At 34.7% G+C, this 20324-nt stretch overlaps 4 protein-coding genes across 11 annotated transcripts; 3 read left to right on the forward strand and 1 right to left on the reverse strand.

Annotated features, from left to right (window-relative positions):
• Positions 1 to 2051: 2051 nt before the first annotated feature.
• Positions 2052 to 6179, reverse strand: LOC133671267 (uncharacterized). 8 transcript variants are annotated; one of them, XR_009834236.1, is made up of 4 exons: positions 4200 to 6179; positions 3644 to 3690; positions 2997 to 3080; positions 2052 to 2521 (listed from the first exon to the last, which is right to left on the reverse strand). XR_009834236.1 is itself a non-coding variant. In XM_062091988.1 (2 exons), the coding sequence occupies exon 1, from the start codon at positions 6046 to 6048 to the stop codon at positions 4204 to 4206; it is 1845 nt and encodes a 614-aa protein (XP_061947972.1). In that variant the 5' UTR covers positions 6049 to 6179; the 3' UTR covers positions 2052 to 2521; positions 4200 to 4203. The 8 variants fall into 8 exon arrangements, 4 of the variants coding, with proteins under 4 accessions (XP_061947972.1, XP_061947970.1, XP_061947973.1 ...); XR_009834235.1 differs by lacking the exon at positions 3644 to 3690; XR_009834237.1 differs by lacking the exons at positions 2997 to 3080; positions 3644 to 3690 and adding an exon at positions 3284 to 3366.
• Positions 6180 to 11942: 5763 nt separating this feature from the next.
• Positions 11943 to 15817, forward strand: LOC133671388 (beta carbonic anhydrase 5, chloroplastic-like). Its single transcript, XM_062092149.1, has 9 exons — positions 11943 to 12345; positions 12446 to 12513; positions 13309 to 13470; positions 13557 to 13605; positions 13747 to 13860; positions 14016 to 14069; positions 14406 to 14488; positions 14617 to 14722; positions 15375 to 15817. The coding sequence occupies exons 1-9, from the start codon at positions 12226 to 12228 to the stop codon at positions 15576 to 15578; spliced, it is 960 nt and encodes a 319-aa protein (XP_061948133.1). The 5' UTR covers positions 11943 to 12225; the 3' UTR covers positions 15579 to 15817.
• Positions 15818 to 17498: 1681 nt separating this feature from the next.
• LOC133671490 (protein PELPK1-like) lies at positions 17499 to 19297 on the forward strand. The gene is made up of 5 exons (XM_062092256.1): positions 17499 to 17808; positions 18276 to 18371; positions 18459 to 18542; positions 18647 to 18741; positions 18911 to 19297. The coding sequence occupies exons 1-5, from the start codon at positions 17499 to 17501 to the stop codon at positions 19295 to 19297; spliced, it is 972 nt and encodes a 323-aa protein (XP_061948240.1).
• Positions 19298 to 19810: 513 nt separating this feature from the next.
• Positions 19811 to 20128, forward strand: LOC133671491 (protein PELPK2-like). Its single transcript, XM_062092257.1, has one exon. The coding sequence runs from the start codon at positions 19811 to 19813 to the stop codon at positions 20126 to 20128; it is 318 nt and encodes a 105-aa protein (XP_061948241.1).
• Positions 20129 to 20324: the final 196 nt, after the last annotated feature.

Genomic DNA, 20324 nt, shown 5'->3' on the forward strand with positions numbered 1-20324 from the left:
TGATATTGTGATATTAGTGTTTTAAAAATATTTTTTTGTTAAGAAATATATTAAAATATAATTTTAATATTAATCTATTAAAATAATATAAAAACATCAAAAAAATTAATTTTTTAAAAATAATAAATAAATAAATTTAATTTATTTTCTTTTAAAACACATAAACAATGCAAATCACTGTTGATACAAGATTAAGAAACAAAGGTGTTGTAACGGCAGCGTGGATAAGCTTAATATTTCCCACCCGGTGGGTGTGGTCATGGAATTCAACCTGTATTTTTTTAAAAATCAATTTATTTTTAAAAATGTGATGATTTTAAAAATAAAAAAATATTATTTTAATATTTTTAAACAGGTTATTAGGAGTGGGTATGACTTCAAAAATTATTAAATTAAATTTTTTGTATTTGTTTTTGGTAATTTTAATATATTTATATAAAAAACTAAAATAGTATTATTTTAATATATATTTTTAATAAAAAATATTTTTTTAAAAAAACACATGTTGAGAAGACATGATCATGTACACACAGTTCACAGGCTGAAGGTCAAAGAAGGGAACCTCACATCACAGAAATTACTCCTGTTGGAAAGTGATTTATGGTACTGACAAGTGACCACACACCAAAGAAATATTAAAGAATTGAAGTGAAGTGAAGTGAAGTGGGGTGGGGTCCATCCGAACTCCATTTAAAACACTGCTCCGTGTTTATGTCAAACCTACGCACCACCTAGTACATAGGAGGAGGACCCTTCAATAATTCCACCTTTCTCACACAACACATGAAACACGGTTCAGCCTCCATTTGTCCGATTTCTTTTTCTTTTTCTTTTAAAAATATTTTAAAATAATATTTTTTATTTTTTTAAAATTTATTTTTTATACTTCCATCACATTAATATTTAAAAACATTAAAGATATTTATGTATTTTAAAAGTATTTTTAAAAAAAATTAATTTTTATTATTTTTTTCTTTGCTTTAAATTTATATTTTTTGATATTTTTATATTATTTTAATATGCAGATATCAAAAATAATTTTTTAAAAATAAAAATTTTATTAAAAAATAACAGCAAACACACTTTTAAACATGCTCTAAAATTTATTTTTTGATTTTGAAGATCAAACTTGTGTTCTTATTCTAATAAAAATATAACAAAAATATAACAGTACCCTTAATATCTAGACCAAAACAGGCTCTAAAATGAGTATTGAGAAAGATGGAGATGCTAGTAATACGTGGAAGAAGATATGCTACCTATGCATAGTCATAAGATTTAGACTCTTTTGGGTGGGTTGACTCATCTAAATATTTAATTAAATTGTAGACCCGTAGGATCATACAAGTTAATTTAAAACTTTTAATTTCGATATGCTAAAGTTAAAAATAAAATACAAAAAAAAAAAAACCAATTTTAAGAAACATGCTACACTGGTAACTGGTAACACTGCTTCCACGCACTTCTTCTTTATTGCATGCTCTAAGCAAAAGCATGAACAGAAGCAGACAAGGAGAATCGTGCTAACTAACCTCTAGAAATGAATGACTTCACGGAATGCAAATCCTGTTTCTTAATTCAACGACTTCCTCCAGTCTACTTTTATATACAGTAGCGGCCTTCGTCTCTAGCGGCTAATCACGCAGAAAGACATTTCATGTTGACAAGCCATTAAACGATAATAACCATGCTTCGATGCCAAAACATGCATGCAACCGTGATTGTCAGCGTGTGCTTGCGCCACCGATAAATAATAAAAAGGTTTAAAACAGACCAGTCCTTCATGCACAGGACTACGTGGACGACAGAAACACACGGGATCAATCTTGAAAGCTTGCAACTGGACATGAGAAAAATGTTGTTGTTACCTTGTACCAAGGTGGGGAGGGAATCTTACCAATCACAGGCTGCATCGTTCCTCACACACGAGAAGTCGGGGGATGGGAGGAGCCATTGTCACTACTCTGCATGGTCTGCTAATATATTGATCAGATCATGTGCAGGCATGCAAAACTTTGAAAATGAACGCTATGGTCTACCATGCAATGATGTAGCAGCATACACAGAGAGCAATGTGTATATTAAGTTCTGTCAGTGGCAAAACGTAAACCCAGCTGCTTGATGAGTAGCACTAAACAAAATGAGGGTAAGGATGTTTGAGCAATCACAACAAGGGAAGGATAAGACTAATTGATACTCAGCAGAGGAAGAAGATGCATCTTAGGGAAACTAAAAGGTGGATTAATGGCACAGAAACTATATTTTGGAGAAGTTAACTGTCATCAATGGACAATAAAGCTTATTCGGTCGTGCGTTTATGAATTGCACGTGCACTGTCTTCACAGGGAAACCTCATGTCTGGGAGTGAGAGCAGCAGATGATACCTGGATAGCCCAAATGAGTCCACGGCCACTTCTCACGAAAAAGGGCTGCAGGGGGCTACATCACTTATAAACTCATTTCCATCATCTCACAAAATATTCCTTGAGCATCATCATACACTGCTGAGGAGCTGGTCAACCTACATGCCTTTCAGAATGAAGATCAAGCTCCTGGGCACGATTTTAATTCAAAATTGATCAAGCAGCAAGGATAAAAATGCAGGAAGACTATAACAAAATGCAACACTTCACCAGGTACACAAAAGCGTAGCTGTCAACAACTCGGTAAATCCATGAGAAAGAGTAGAAGCCTAACACAAAGGTAATGCAAGGTTTCTGGCCTGGGATAAGTTAATAGGGTTGCGGATTGCATGCATCTGTTATTGCAGCACCAGGATTAAAAATTGAGGAGTAACTCAAAACTGTATTTTACGCCCTTCAATCAGTTTAGCGACTTCACATGCTTTTCAACATGGAAATCATTTAGCAACTTCGAAAGAAATCCTGAAAAATCAACCACCTTTACTCCATTTTATAATGAAATTTCCTAGTTCTGAAATGTCTAACAAACTTGCTAGTTATGAAAATCCTATGCATATTAGGTCTTCAGTTAACAGGGCTGATATGAACACGGGTGAGGGCTCTGCAATTAGCAACTGGAACGCTCAGCTGCTGCAGTGCAGTCTATCTCTACAGGCCCTGCATTCAGGCAAAAAAGCTCCCCATCCGATTAGCAGCTCCAAAAAGTTCAGCATTCCATTGCTTAAAGACGCTGTAGCTTGCAATTACATGCAACAAGTAGCACTCCAGAGTTTGTTGTCTTTGATACACTGTTGGTCTTTAAACTACATGACTTGGCTTTTCATTTTTTTTTATTAGTCAATTTTTGCTAATCAACTTACCAGACTTGATAGCATGACATGAGATCATCTCCCATAAAAGTGCTATTTCTATTCAAGTCCTAGAATGTGCTTCGCTGGGGTACCTTGAAAGCGTGAAACAAGTAGATTAGTTTCCCTAAAGGCACTATTTCAACTAAGAAGTTCTAACATACTTCCAAATTTATAGTACACAGGAGCACAGTAAGTTGCAGCTGTGAAAACCTCTCTCTCTTAAATTTCATGGAAACCTGAACTCTATATCTTATCATTTAAGTTTCTACCTTCCATTTAAAATCTACCACTAAAACAGAGCATGAAAACAGAAGGTAGTAAATTCAAGTAAAAGCGGACACTAAAGACCACCATATCTCATCTACTCACTTCCTTTAGTTCATCACGCAACTATCGGGAAGGGTAACCATGGAAATCTGGAAAAAGCAATCAATCAATTGGAGGAACAAAACAACATAAGGAAGTGCAAGCAAACTTATTCACGAAGCTCAATGGAAACAAAGAAATAAAAGTGTAGCAAATCACCACAAGACAAAACTTCAGGGACATATGCAAAAGAATTCATGCAATAGATAAGAGACTATCCAAGTTTCAGTCATGACAAACCTCTCAGTCATTCACTGAACTGAATTTTGCGCTGCTACTTGAAACCAAACACTCACCAACATCAAAGTCCAAACAGAAGAAACAAACCATTCCAGATAGTTAAGGAGTAACTAAATCAACCAAGATAAAATTAGATATCAACTACTAGGCAATTCTGCAAACAAAATGCCCAAAAGCCAAAATGCCTGCAAAATAAAGATTAGATTTCAACTACGAGGCAGTTGTGCAGACAAAATGCCAATAACTCTACATGATTATACTACAACATTACAGCAAACTGCTACGATAACAAAGTAACAACAAAAAGGAAGTGCCTTACATCGCTAAGTAGCCTTCACCTTATCATCCCCTACAACCGAAAGTATGGGCAAGGTACTTAAAAACTCATCAAGACCCTCAAAAAACCCAATCCCTTCAATATTATCCTCCTCCCCATGCCCAGGCCCATTCCTTTGACTTGGTCCAGGTGCAGCCTCATCCACCTCATTACTAAACATCACATTCAAATCCAACTTTCCCAAATCTTTTGCTGCCTTCCTTTTGCCACAACTCCCTTCCCCCTTTTCCACCACCTCCTCTGGCACACTACCCCCACCATCACCGTCCTCATTTTGAATATTTTCTGTTCCAGCCCCTGCTCCTACCCCCTTCTTCAATCTTTCATTTTGTGATTTTTTCGCATGTTTATTCGGAGTTCCTTTCCCCTTTGCATTTTTTGCTTTCTTTCTCTTTTTTACACCCCACTCATCACCAGAATCAGACTCATCTTCACTTGTGTCAGAGATATCTATATACACATCATCTTTATAAATCACCTTTTGCTTCAGTTTATTATACATTTGACCACCACTACCAACAGCACCACCAGCTGGGAAAGGAGCGGAAAACATTGCAGAAAACGGAGACCAATTACTACCAAACTCATTACCTCCTTTCTCATTATTACCTGAAAACCCCAACGGAACAAAACCCCAGCAGCAAAAGTATGTATCTTTATCAGTCACCGGTGGTGCTGGTACCATGACAGCATGAAATGCCCTTCTACAACTTTGACACCTTAGAATACACTCCTCATAAGCTTTAGGATACTCGTAAAGTATATAACAATAAGGACACGCAGTCCAAAAACTCGATAACTCTGGCTCACTCGCATTCGCATGCTTTGTCCCAGTTGCAGCAGCAGCGGTGAAGGTGGTTGTGTGCTTCATCGCTTGCCTCGAATCAGTGGCACTCGGTTTTGGCGCTGATCGAGATAACCCAATCACAACCTCTGGCCGAGTTGGCTCAGTGGGAATCTTAGACAGAGTTGACTGCTTATTTGGCTCAGTGGAAGACTTCAGCGGCGTAGGCTCACTGGGAGCCTTAGACGGGGTTGACAGCTTATTTAGCTCAGTGGCGGCCTTCAGCGGGGTAGGCTGCCGAGTTGGCTCAATGGGAGCCTTAGACGGGGTTGGCTGCTTATTTAGCTCAGTGGCGGCCTTCAGCGGGGTAGGCTGCTTAGGCGGTTCGATTGGTTTCTGCTGAGGCTGTCGCCAAGTTGGCTCGGGATTTCTCTGCTGAGTCTGTGAACGAGGTGACTCGGCGGGTTTGGTCTGAGAGGGGAACCGAATTGACGACTCAGGCATCCATGGCATACTGAACTGCGGAACAGGCCGAATCGGCTCAGGATTAGACGGCGGTTGCTGTTGAAATGGTGGAGGTGGCGGTTGCTGAGTCACGAGAAGACCGAGCTGACTCAGTTGCAACTCATGATCATACATTGCCTTCTTAGCAGGATTCGAAAGCACGAGCCAGGCCTCCGACACAAGCTTGAACGCCTGATCAGCGAAGAGCAGCCGGTTCCTCGTCGGGTTGAGCAACAAGGCGAGCTTCCGATACTGATCCGCAATGAGTTCGAGATCCTGGGTCAAGCGACCGAGTTGGAGAATCATATAGTAATCATAGTGGTGATTGTTCTCGACGCGTAACTCTCCGGCGAGGAGAGTGTCGGCAACGGCGATGATTTGATCGGAGAATTCGTAGAGTCTCGGGTCGGATTCTCGGGCTCGGATCGCGAAGCTCTTAGCCCCGTGCAAGTCACGTGCTGCTAAGAGTTTCTCTGATATAGTTAACCACCGCTCTGCTTCTACTCTGTAACCGTTTCCGCCTCCGCTGCTGCTACCGTCCATTTCTTTCTGTTTATCTCTCTAAAATTATTCTCTCTCTCTCTCAAAATTTTATTGGTCTTTTTTTTTAAAGGGCAAGGGGGAGAGAGGGAGGAGAGAAAATTGGGGAGTGGATATATTGTCTGGACGAAAATGGACGGGTGGTTTCAAAGAACTACGTAAACTGTCTGCTTTAAGGGACTTGAGGAGGGGTTCTTTTGGTCATTCTGTAACCTGGTCTCCTAGTGTTGTGTTTTTGTGCTGGAGATGGGGAGCGTGTGATGTTGAGGGTGTTTTGGCCATTTTAGGAGGGAGATCGGTGTTTTTGTTTGTTTATGGGGATTTTAATGAGGGGTATTCTGGTCATTAGATACGTGGTCCGGCACGGAGACAGTCCTGGAAATTAATCGAGGGTGTTATGGTCATTAAAATTGGGAGCTTATGTTGAGAAATGGAAGGACTGTTTTGTCATGTGGGAGAAGAAAGAAGGACTGGTTTTGATACTGTTAATGGCAGGGAGGAGGCTTCTTTGGGGGGTAAAAAAGGAAAGAAGAGGCTGGAAATGAAGGACAGCTGAGTTGGGACGCTTTGGTGGGTGACGGACAGAAGGGTTTATTACAATTTCCATTTTAGAAAAATCCAACTAAGGTTCTGTTTGGCAGTACAAATCATTGCTATTTGAAAGGAGTATACATACTAATAGGATACATACAGGCATTGGTAGCCCATGAGCAGGGGAGAACCAATGGGTCTTCACATATACTCCCTACAAAAGGCCTAAAGCCTGCCTGTATATTATATTATTAACAAAAACTAAACCTTGCAGTGAATTTTTATTTTTTAATTTGATTATTGGTGTTTTTTTTTTACAACCGAGCCTTTTTTAACTTAAATTAGAGCTTAATTACATAATTTTTTTTTTTTAAGGATAAGGGTTGAATTAAAAGATAAAGGATTAACGTGATAAAAATAGGTAAAATAAATGGTATGCATGTAATTTATTTGAAAAGTTCATTTTAGTCCCTTATCTTTTTAAGTTATTGGTAATCGGTCCCTATAATTTTTAAATATATATATTTTGGTATCAAATTTATTTTTTTATTTTTAGTTCTTTTTTGGGTGGAGGAGACAGAGGGGGTCACCGAATTTCAGTTTAGAGAGAAAAAGTTATCGTTGTGGAAGATTTTGACAAAAAAAACAGTTGATTTTTATGTCAAAAAGTTCCACATGATGAGGAGAGTTAATATTGGGTGTTTTTTTTATCCTAAAAATAGATATGGGCTTGAGAAGACTCTTAGTTTCAAGTTGATTTCGGGTTTTGGATTGTTCTTATTGCGTTTTTAGAGGCCATGAATTAGTTTAATAAGGTTTCTAAAGTATTTTCTAGGTGTTTTATGTAAAAAAAGAAGGAGGTGGGTCAAAAGTAGTTTTTGGGTAAAAAAGAAACTTTTTTTTTGTCACACCAATGGCCAGATTCTGGGATTTCTAAATGACGTGTTGTCTGCTGCGACATACCTGATTTCTTCTTGATTGGGTCAGGCGCTAAGCCTGGCTTCCCAGGCCAAGCAACGTCTGACCTATTTGTTTTTTAAAAAAAATTATTTTTTTATATTAATGACTTTTTTATACATGTATTTTAAAATAATTCTTAAATTTAAGTTTTAATTAATATTCATTCTCTATGATTTTTTTGGGTTTTTTTAGCCTTGGTTGAATATCGATTATTTTTTAATTATTTTGAGTATGTTTAATTTTTTCATAGGTTAGTATAATTCATCTATAATTGTTTTGTATATTTTATATAGATTAAATGTTTATTTTTGATAATATTTTTAATATGTTCAACATTGCATAATATTTTTCTTATTCTTTTGTTTTATTCAATAAATATTACGTGTGTGTCAAACTCTATTACAAATTGATTTTCATAAACAAATTAATTAAACACAACGAGGTAAATGACCTGTGTTGTGATATTAAATATTTTGATTTATATTGATCTCTTGATTTTTCTAATTATGTTTTTATTTGTCATTAATTATGTTTTTTTTTCATTTATTTACACAATGGTTCGTGATTTATTTAGTTGGAAGTGTGCATAAGTTTTTTGATTTACATTTATGATTTTTTATGTAAAAAAAGATGTTTAGAAATTCTACATGTTCAAGTTTTTTTAATCATGTATTGGTGTTTTCAATTTGATCCTTATTCTTATTATTTCTTTTTTTTTCCTTAACTCTTTTATAAGAGTTTTATTGTTTTTAATTTCACATTTTAATCTAAGTTGATAGTGTATTATTTTTTTATTTATTTTTGTCCTCATTGATCGGTTTATATATATATATATATATATATATATGTATATATATATATATATATATATATATATATTTATGTTTGTTATCATTGTCTTTTTTTTCCCATGTGATTCAAATAAAGTAAGCTTATTTAGTTGGTTAGAACTGTAACCCGAGTTATTGGATTTCTCTTATTTTTTAAAACATCCTAATGACGTCTAAATTTTTAATTGGAAAAATAATAAGGACTCGCAACGTAGTGTGGGCACCAACCTTGTAACACAACCTAAAAGAACTCGGTGTTTCATTGTACACACACTCACATTTCACTGTGGATTTCTATAGTGAAGTTATCATTTTGCCATTTATAATTTAAGTTCTATAGCATGCATTTAAGGGTAATATTATATTTTTCACGTGACACATTTGCTATTACATGATTGAATTGGAGTAAATGAGTCTTTTAACTTTTTTATCTGCATAGTATAATGTCTAAAATACCCTAAAAACTTGAAATTCCTTAATTATAAAGGCATAAACGTATTCAATTTTATATTCTTTTGGGCATAATGTATTTACTAAAGTGCCTTTTAAGTCAAATGATGTAATATCCTACATCGACGAGTGAGGATTTGGTAACTGACCTTATTAGTGGTGCTGGTTGTTGACTTGTCAGACGCGTTTTGAGGCCATGCATGGTTGTCAAGAACAAATCCGTGAGGGCGGTAAGACCCAAAGCGAACAATATCTGGCAGGTTGGGTCGGGCTATGACATTTGGTATCAGAGTCAGCCTCACTGGTTGTCCGGTTGTGCCGATGAGGTCATTGGGCTCCTTGAGGGGGGTGGATTGTAATATTCCACATTGGCGGGTGAGGATTTAGTAGTTGATCTTATTAGTAGTGTTAGTTGTTGACTTGTCAGACGCGTTTTAAGGCTATACATGGTCATCAAGAACAAATCCATGAGGGCGGTAAGGCCTAAAGCGGACATTATTTGGCAGGTTGGGTCGGGTTGTGAAAAATAATCTACAACTAAGATTTAGAGTTTTTTTGATCTTTTTATTATGTTTTTTTTAATATTGTGTGGGTTTAGGGACAATTTGATATTTGCATAAATTGATTTTTTTTTTAAAAAGAGAAAAGCAGCACGTGTGGGAGGTGTCCGCGCCCTTTTAGTGGTGCATGCGGCGCCTTCAAATGGCCCACACCACATTTTAAGACTGTGTTCAATGTGTATTACTTCCTCCTTCACGGTTATTGTTACTTATTTTTGGGTCCCCACAAAAAAAATACAAAAAAATCAAAAACATTGTCGGAAGAAAACCTTTTGGACTTTTCTTCCTCAAAATTAAATTTTCTTTATCAATAAGACCTTCTTCAATGAAAAATATGCTGTCAAATTTCAATCTTTGCATTTTTTAACTTTCTCAACCAATTTTTAGTCATTTTCTGGGTGCCCTGATATCTTTAACGTACTATAAATGTTAACAAGGCATAAAAAAGTAAAAATCTCGTAAATGATCAAAATCATAGTTTGCAATTTAAATATTAACATTTTAATAACCACCATTATCAGAGAAGAGATGTGATGATTAGTCGGTCAGATTTATCATCAACTAAATTGATGATCGTATTACGTTGTTAACCGAATTATTTTTATAAAAAAATTAAGATTATACTAGTGCTTTAATAAAGCGAAAAACATTTAAGATTTAAGTCATTGACTTACTTAGTTCAATAGGTGTAAGTGTGATTAATTTAATAATATAATTAAAAAAGTAGGTAACGAGAACAAATAAACTAAACTAAACTAAAAAAAATGTACAATGATAAATTTTAAAAATAAACACAGGCTAATATTATCTTTTCAATATTTTTAAAAGGTCTTCATATTTTTATTTGATAATAAAATTAAATTAAATGAAAATGTGACAACCTCATTGAAAATAAAAAGAAAAAACATCTCAATTCTCTAAAATAAAATGTTGACGGATGTAATTGGAAAAAAAATCAATTTAAAAAAGAGCATAAAAACTAACTCGAGTTCACCCGAGTCAATTTACCATTATACACGATTTGAGTCATGAGATTATGATAACCTCATAGAAAAAAAATTGAATAAAATAACGAAACTTAAATCTTAGATAGCTCATTTTTGAAAGTCAAAACTGGAAAAAAATCTAAGAAAAAGCAACAAGAAAAAAGACTCAAGTTAACTCGCTTAGCCCATGACCTTGGGCATGAGATTTAGATAATTGCATTGAAAAAAAGTGAAAAACAATTACTAATATTGCAGGATAAAATTGAAAAATTAATCAATTTTAAAAAAAAGAAGAAAAAAGTTAACTCAGGCTAATCTTTGAAATCCATCACTCGAGTCATGAAGTTGAGACCAACCCCTTATAAGGCAAACTCAAAAAATTATGAAGTCAAATTCTCAATCAACAAAATACTGAGGGATAAAAAAAAATTCAATCAAAAAAGAATAAAAAAGTAAATATCAATAAAAAAAATGAGGGGAAATTTGACATAAATATAAAATAAAACTAAATGCCTAGGGATAAAATTGAAAAAAAAAATATAATAAAAAATATAAATAAAAAGAATAAGGACTAAATTTGATATAAAAATTAAATGAAATCATATGGTAAGGGATGAAATAAAAAAATCAATAAAAAAGGATTCATAACAAAATAAATAACAATTAAAAAAATAAAAATCTAATTTAATAAAAAAATGACTTGACATATTTAAATTTTGGTAGGCCAATGCGATCCTCGATGAGAGGATAAAAAAAAAGAAAAAGATCATTGGAGCCCAATTGTTGCCCATCCAACGACTTGTGTCAAACTACTAAGAAGAGTGCGTGCATGAAGCTTCAATGCTGTTATGGAAGTTGCTGTTTGGCCACTGGATAACTTCTCATGCGCTGCTTGAACATCATAAATGCCTCTCACCTGTTAGCACGTGTATTGACTACACCAACTTATTCACCGTAATCCCATTTTGTTTTAATTTTAATTTTGGTCTTTTAATATTTAATTATTTTAAATTAGTAAATTTTTATTTTATTTTATAAAATCAAGCATCAATAAGCATAAAAAAATTCTCTAATATTAAAAAATTCTCATATCAACACAGCTAAAATAAATTACCAAATCAAATCCTAAATAAAATCAATATAAAATAAATATTAAAAAAATTAAATAAAAAAAGTTGAGGGTTAAAAAGAAGAAGACATGAACTTCCCTTGACTGTAATATACTGAGAGTACTTTAGTTTATTATTATTATTATTTTTTTGTCTTATTCACATATAGTTGGAATCAACAACTCTTCTAAGATCCTTGACCTAGATATACCCTCTGGTAAAACGTTGAAAATGAAAAAAAAACCAATATACTGATAACAAAATACTATTTTTTGTTTTGTTTTAAATGAGAACCTGTTCTTAACTTCTTATATTGTTTGTAAATATGGAAAAACTAAATTTACATTGAAAATGTGAAATCGACACCAAAAAAAAAAAAAAATTAACAAATGAAAGTGGAAAAGGCTTAAGAATATAAAGAAAGCCATTCCTTTTGCTTTGCCTTTTTTATCCCCTTTGATCCTTTACACCACCATGTACCCATCAGAGCAGGGTTGTTTAGCTGGCATCTTCATGAACACACACACCCACGTTGTTTGACCTCTTTACATAGTTTTCTCCGTCTTTCTTTGAGACAAAAACAGGTGTTTCTTTCTTGTTCTTTCACTAACACTTTAACCCACCAGCCCACCACATCCTCCTCCTCCTCTCTCCGGGTTTTTTTAATCAATTAATTACATCTCTCCTATGTCTATGAATTCTCCTCATTTCTATCCATCCAAAGACACAAACTTTACCTTTATTTGTCTCTCCAATGGCTGTCCCATCACCACCTTTCTCTCTTTCAAAACACTCCTTATCCAATTCCCCTTCATTTCATGCTTCCAACCCTTCATTGGATCCCTCTAAAGCTTCAGTCTTGGGAACCCAAAATGTAAACTTTTCGTCTTTCTCTCTGTGTATGGATATAAAGATGTTATATTTATGTAGTTTCTTTTTGTTGGTTTATCTGTTTATTGCTTTTCTTGTTGCAGGTCTTTGGTTCTAAGGCTAATTTAGGAGGAGTTGAGCAGACCCATTTGAGATTGTGGAATAATTTGAAGTAAGTTGTTGTGAGTGCCTTGGTTTTGTATTGATTTTCCTTCTCTTGTTGTCAAAAGTTACTGTTTTATTTCATTTTCTTATTGTTGTTTAATTTCTGTAGCTAAATCAATAATTAACTCAAATTTTGATTTTAATGTTGTACTGTTATTTTAACCAGAGGTTTATCTTGAACTATTTTGTTTTTGATTTATTGAGCTGAATTGATTTCAAAATCAATCTTGATATGACTTTGTATTCATAATTTAATCATAGAATATCTGGGATCTGACACTAGCAGACTTTACAGGGATCTTCAAAATGACCAGTTAAAGTTGCAGGTCGATGCATGTGGTTGTTTTATACAAAGAATTATTCTTTCTGTACTTCAAAAATGTATAGTATAGTGCAAGGACATAACTTGCCTCATTATTATTTTTATCTGTCTACATTTTTCTTGAGTTAAAAAACATATATTGTTTCATCAATTTTCATTTACTCTGCCATCCCTTGGTTAAAATACTGAGGACTTTTCCCCTGCTGATGATTTATCCGGTGATGTTGAGGATATTACTGCCTGGTGATTTTCTGATGATTTTTTTTTCTATAAACATCTAAGTCTTTTTAATCATCTACTTTATTTATAGGAGAGATTGTATAGTATAAGACAATGACTACAACCAGCAACCTTTGGTATTGAGCTTAAGAAAGAAAGATAAGCCTGTCTTTGATTTAATACAAGTTTTTTGCCATCTAATTCATTAGTTTGTTGCATATTTGCATATTCTACTAAATTGGCTTTCTTCAACGATTTCAGGACAAATTCAGATTTGAGATTACAGGCTTCCAGGGAGCCTCCTGGACTGACTAAGGAACTTAAAAGTGACAAATCTGAGCGCATGGAAAGAATCGAACATGGTTCTGATTTATTTGATGAGATGAAACAACGGTTCCTGAGCTTCAAAAAGCATAAATACATGTAAGGAGAGAAGAGCTTTGGCCTGATGTGATTTTTCTTTGATGGAAACTTATCTTGTCCTCTAATGTGAGGTAAAATTTGAGCAGGCAAAACTTGGAACTCTACGAAAAGCTTGCCAAAGGTCAAGCACCAAAGGTAATAGCGTTTTCTTATTTTTTTGAAGTATGTTGTACATATTCTGGATGCATCTTAGCATCTTGTTTGGCTTTTACTGTGATTTTGATGCTGAATGTCAGAAAAATATTATTACACTTCAACTAACAAATCCAAGTGCAGTTTATGGTGATTGCTTGTGCAGACTCAAGGGTTTGCCCTTCGTCCATCTTAGGATTCCAGCCTGGTGAAGCTTTTGTCATTCGTAATGTTGCAAACATGGTGCCACCCTATGAGGTATATGATACTTTGCATCTAATATGTCCTATCATCATGTCTGTTTTATTTGAAGCATTGATGCCTTGGAGTGAACACTTACAAAACAATAGTTTTACTAAATATGTTTACCAGCATCTGTTCTTTTTTGTTTGATATTGGTTCTATTTATGCAGAATGGACCATCTGAAACAAATGCAGGCTTAGAGTTTGCTGTAAATTCTCTGAAAGTAAGTTATACACGCCTACAACTCTAGGCTTCTTTCTTTTCTCGCATTCCCTTGAAGTCATGGGTTTATACAACGGAGTTATACAAAGTATATGTGCATATTGTCAAAACTGAATTTTAAGTAGGACACCAGGCTATAAAGTAAAGCTGATGACTCATATTACCCATTTAATCATGGACAGTAAGGGCATTAGCATCTGGGAAGTTTTATATCTAGAGCCAGAAGTGCTCTATGTCCAGCTTTAGAATATGCAACAGTATGGAAACTGGTTACTTTTGAAGTCTCCTAGATCATATTTATCTTTATTTGACAAATCATAAATAATTCCTTTTGCAGGTTGAAAACATTTTAGTAATTGGTCACAGTCAATGCGGAGGCATTCGCGCTCTAATGAGTATGCATGATGACGTAGAAACAAGGTCCAGTCAAGATAACATATGCTTTGAAATCTAGTCGTTTCTTGCAATCATCAGATAGCATATTTGTTAAAGGTGTGGATTTATGTTTATCCCTCTATTTTAGCTTTTCTACAATTTTCTATCTTCAGTAGCCTCATTGGAAGTTGGGTTTCTGTGGGGATGAATGCAAGAGTAAGAACTAAGGCAGCCACGAAACTTCTGAACTTTGACCAGCAGTGCAAACATTGTGAAAAGGTGATTAAGCTTTACTGAATTTATAAGGCTATGGTTCCTGCTTTACCCAGCGTGCTTGTCTGCATATCTAGTTTTTTTCTCTCTCTCTAAGGCTTGAGAACAAACCCCTTTTCGTAAGATTTTTCTTTTATGCTTGAGCATTTTCCTTCAGTTCTGAGCTTGAAGTTTGTAGTTTTGATACATGTTTTGCTTGCTCTAAGCATTTTCCGTTTTCTGTTAATTTGTTTTTATCCAGTTCTTTCTTTCATTAAATAGTTGATGGTGACCAACTTGATGCTTTTGAAATTTGTGGCCAATATCTGAGAAATGGAACGAGAAGTTTAATACCTGCATGTTTGCTACTGGATTGGGTCTAGATTGATCCTTTTTACTGTTTTGCTTTATCACAACTCTGGCAATCTTCCCTGTGTGTACCCCTCTATGAACTTGCGAAGGGGACAGCCCTACTTTGCAAAGGCAACTGTTTTTTCTCCAATCCCATTTCTATTCCCGTTTAATATTGAAAGTTTTGGGCCTTGATGCCCACATGAAATTTCTTCTTAATGAATAATAGGTTTTGCGGGTAGACAAGAATATAATTTGATAAGAGGTGGCTTACAAAACTTAAACCATGGTCATGCCGGATGATTTGTTCCTGACATTGTTTCTACAGGAATCAGTCAACTGTTCATTGGCAAACCTCCTCACTTATCCATGGGTGGAAGAAAAAGTGAGGAATGGGGAACTTGCTATTCACGGTGGCTATTATGACTTCGTCGACTGTGCATTTGAGAAATGGACTCTGGATTACAAGGAAAGCAGTCTGAAGGACAAAGGTGGGAGAGTTGCAGTAAAAGACCGAGCATTTTGGTTCTGAATTTTGCTGCTACTGATTTATCTATATGTTGTTGTTGTTGTTTAGTCTTCTTAGTGCTTTGTTTATATGCTGTGAAGACAGACAGACAGACAGAAAAATAATGTTATTCCTCGAATTCCAGGGAACAACTACTATGTTATATGTGTGGTTGTATTATAATCCAATTTGATGTCATAATTTGTAATGTGCTGTTGTATAACTCTAACCTTCGTAGTTCATAATGCAGAAATGCTTCCAAATCCCAGATTCTGATGGATGATATTTGGCATAATAGTTTTCTTCGTGTCTGATTGCATGGATAAGTAAGAGCTGAAGGTAATTAGTTTGACTTAAATTCGTTCATACCTGTAGATGTAAACTTACTGCGGAAGTTGCTGGTTTCTCAAAAGCATTAGGGCAAAGTAGACTTGTGAGTGTATATTATAGAAAAACTAATTCACGTGACGGTTTGCTATGCTCAATGTACTGCACATGCACGTACAAATCACTGTATAGATTTCAATAGTTTTTTTTTTTTTTTCCCTGAATGATTCAAGATTCCTGAATGATTCAAGATACAGAATTAAAGTGAAAAAAACAGGAAAACTAAGTGACATTTTCAATAATTTTATTAGATACCATTGAATATTTTTTTAATGAGATCTTTTTTTATTATTATATTAGAAAGTTCTATTTGTACAATCCTATTTCATACTCTATGAGTCCAAGTCTTCATGAAGCCTATTTCACTAGCCTAGCATGAGAATCTAAATATTCTATGCCTCCTTTGATTACTGTAAAGTTTTTATTTTTTTGAAAAATAAATTTCAGGAAAGTAAATTTTAAAAAAGTAAATTATTTTTTGATGTTTGGTAATGTAATCAAAAATAAATTGAAAAATACTTTTCAGTGTTTGGTTATGTAATGGAAAATGAGTTGGAAAATAACTTATTAATGTTTTATTTTTTCAAGTTTATTAAAATAATGAGAAATAAATCTTACAAATTAAAAAGTTAAATGAGGATGACATTGAAAAAAATATAATTTCATAAATTATCTCAAATAAAATAAATAATAATCAAAATAATAGAAATCAAATCTAAAAAATAAAATAAAAATGAAAGATAAAAAAAATTAAAATAATAATAATAATTAATATTTAATAAATTATTTCAAATAAAATAAGTAACAATAAAAAGAATGAGGACGAAATTTAATAGATTAAAAATTTCAATAAGAAAATGATAAGAAAAAAGTAAAAAACAATTATAAAAATAAGGATCAAAACTAATATAAAAATTAAATTTTAAGAGATGAAATTGAAAAATAAATATTTAAAACAAAAAATATATAGTAATCAAAAGTTTGAGGATCAAATTTGATATAATCAGTAAATAATATGATATTTCTAAAATTTTCACAACTTGTAGAAAATGTTTTCCGTTTAAATTTTCTAGGAAAATATTTTTTTGGAAATCAAGTTAAATTTTTTTTTGACTGAATTCATTAACTAATTTTTCTAATAACAAATAAATATAAAAAAATTTAAAAAATAGATTCCAAAAAAACTATTTTACGAGAAACAAATATGGTTTAGGTACAAACAAACATGGTCTAGGTTCAAATCATGAAGTAAAAGTGTGACGTGAAGTAAAAGTGTGACGTGAACGATAAATTGAATTTGGTTTGAGGAGGCCCCTGGTGAAGAAGAAGAGCTAGTCAAACCTAGATGTATCAGATTTCATCATATTTCAAGGGGATATTTGAAAGCTGATATGTTATACCAGTGTAAGCCAACGTTATAGGTGAGAAGTTGAACTACCAACGCACAGATTTTCCTACCAACTCACCCTTCTCCACCTCCCACATCTATAAAAATCCAACCTGTGATTGCTAAAAGCCTAGGACTCTCCTCTGTCAGCCATTGCCATGTCCACAACCATGGCCAATCATAACTTCCCATTATTTATCTTACGGTTTTTCCCACTCTTTGTGATCAGTAGTTTGTCACTGATGAACAGCCAGACAATTCTTGTTGAAGCCCGGCAACTCCTGGAGGTAACATTGCCTGAGCTTCCCAAGCCTGAATTGCCTAAGTTGCCACCACTGCCTGAATTCCCAAAACCTGAACTGCCAGAATTTGAAATACCAAAACTGCCTGAATTGCCACCTTTTCTTCATTTTCCTGAGCTGCCTAAGCCCGCATTGCCAACTATTCCCAGCGGCATCAACCCATCTCACTCAACTACTAGTCCTTGATGATCAACTTACCATCTAGAAAATGTTTTATGTTATGGTAAAACTTCATCCAGTTTGCTTGGTGTACTATTATCTGCTGTGGTGATTTACTGTTCTCTACCATCTCTTCATGTAATTTTTTCTATTTGTTACAGAAATATGCACTTACATTTACAATCAAGTTTAATGTATAATTGAATGTCGTAGTCCCAACATCATGGTTTTTCTTTAATCAAAGCGGAGAAGTAGATTTAATCTTGATATACAAAAACTAAAACGAAAAAAATCATCTTAAGGTCAATTTGCTTAATTTTGCTAATCATATAATTAAGATGAAGAGTATAATGAGAGTGGTGTATTTCTAAATTGTACAAAGCATAAGTGAATGTCTCTAAGGTGTATTCCTCCTATCGGAGAAGGACTTCATACTACACAAAAGATAATTGCAGTGCAGTAGCTCATTATTCTTGTAACTCACAGAAGCTGTAAGAGAACTGCAAGAGAGTGAGAGGTATGCCACCCCTTCCCAAAACCAACGAGGCACTTGCCGTGTGCATCTCATATCCTCTGCTCAAGGTCACATAACTCCTCTGCTCAAAGTTGCAAAATGATTAATCCCAAAGGCTTTCACATCACCTTTGTCAACTCTGAATACAATCACAGACGCTTGCTCAAGTCCAGATCCTCCATACTCCCTTATTGGCCTTCCAGTTTTCCCTCTGATCGATGCTGATGTTACCCAGGACAGTTCGTTTCTTTGTAACTCTACCCCAAGCTCTTGCTCAATCCCATCTCGTGAGCTCCTTGCCGAACTAATTCATCAAATGTTGTCCCACCTGTAACTTGCATAGTTGCAGATGATGGCATGTACTTCACTCTCGAAGCGAAGGAGGAATTTCAAGTCCCTATTGTCTTGTTTTGGACTTCAAGTGCCTATGCTTTTTTGGCCTTTGCACAATATAAACTACCAATTACCAACACACAAAATTTTCCTGCCAAGTGCCAACTAACCCTTCGAAATTCCTCCCTATTCTCCTCATTCTACATGTATAAAAGCCCATCAATTGCACAGAGCAATCCATTGCAAACCACACTTCCTTGCTCTTTGTGATCAGCGAAAACTCTGCTTTCTCTCAAAGCCATTGCTAACCATCTCCACAGCTATGGCTTATCGTCACTTCCCATCATCCATTTTACCACTTATGGTGATTAGTATGTCATTGATGAACAGCCAGACAATTCTGGTAGAGGCACGCCAACTCCTGGAGGCATCATTGCCTGAGCTTTCAAAGCCTGAACTTCCTGAACTTCCCAAACCTGAATTGCCTGAGCTTCCTAAGCCTGAATTCCCTGAATTGCCACCAAAACCTGAATTGCCAAAGTTTGAAGTGCCTCAACTGCCTGAATTGCCAACTTTTCCCCATTTGCCTGAGCTGCCTAAGCCCACATTGCCAACTATTCCTAAGTACATCAACCAATCTCACTCAACTGCTAGTCCTTGAATAATCATACCACGTTCTTCATCTTTTCTTGGTGTAGTATTGCCAGATAATTAACTATACCGTTCTCTATTTCTTTACTGTTCGCTACAGAGGGTTTGCATACTTGTGTTGGGCCATTGTTACTTTTATTTTCTACTACATATTCAGTTATAATACATGTATTATACGTATACTCTTTTCATTTGGTTCTGAACTGTATATTGCTTTAGCACAAACCATTTTTGTCATTACTTTTTTCCTTTGAAATCCGATTTTCCAACGACAATCGGGTAAAAAATTATTAGTGGACATATATATATATATATCATTTTTTTAAACTATTTTTTTAATAAAATCGACCAACATCAATTTGGTTATTGAAGGATGCCACACAAAAATAGCTCTAAAAATAAAACTTGCATAAACCCTGATTAACTTAATTTTCTAGCCAGGTTTGTCTCCGACAATCTCATAGAACTCTTAATTTTCCAGCATACATAGGCTTGTAAGCCCTCAAAGTTTATAAAAGAAAATATGGCAGGATTCAGATGTTTTCTTATCTTGGCTATCTTCATGGCTTTGTCAGTTTCAGGAGGTGAAGCAGCTCGTCATCTCCTGCAATTCCCACCTCTACCTTCTGTGCCGAATTTGCCGAAACCAACATTGCCTTCTATGCCAACACTACCGCAGCTCACATTGCCAACCTCGCCAAAATCTCAACTGTTATTGCCTAAGCCTACTTTACCTCCACTCCCTAGCCTGCCAACCATGCCTTCTCTCCCTAAGGTCGCATTGCCTCCACCGCCAACCATGCCTTCAATCCCCTTCCTCTCCCCACCTCCTGGAAACTAGACCTTGTCATTTGTTTGTTCCTGGCTTAGTTCAACTACTTCAGCATTGTTGGTTCCCATCTTTCTACAGTTATGACTGCCAGTTTTCACTTACAAATGAAAGTATCAATTGTTTACTAGTTCTTAATTAAGTTCCTTTCGAAGTCTCATAGATTTGAACAATGGTGAATCATCATGAGTGTTTGGTAGTGGAGAGC

This window comes from Populus nigra, chromosome 13, assembly GCF_951802175.1.
Source record: "Populus nigra chromosome 13, ddPopNigr1.1, whole genome shotgun sequence".
Classification (NCBI taxonomy): Eukaryota; Viridiplantae; Streptophyta; class Magnoliopsida; order Malpighiales; family Salicaceae; genus Populus; species Populus nigra.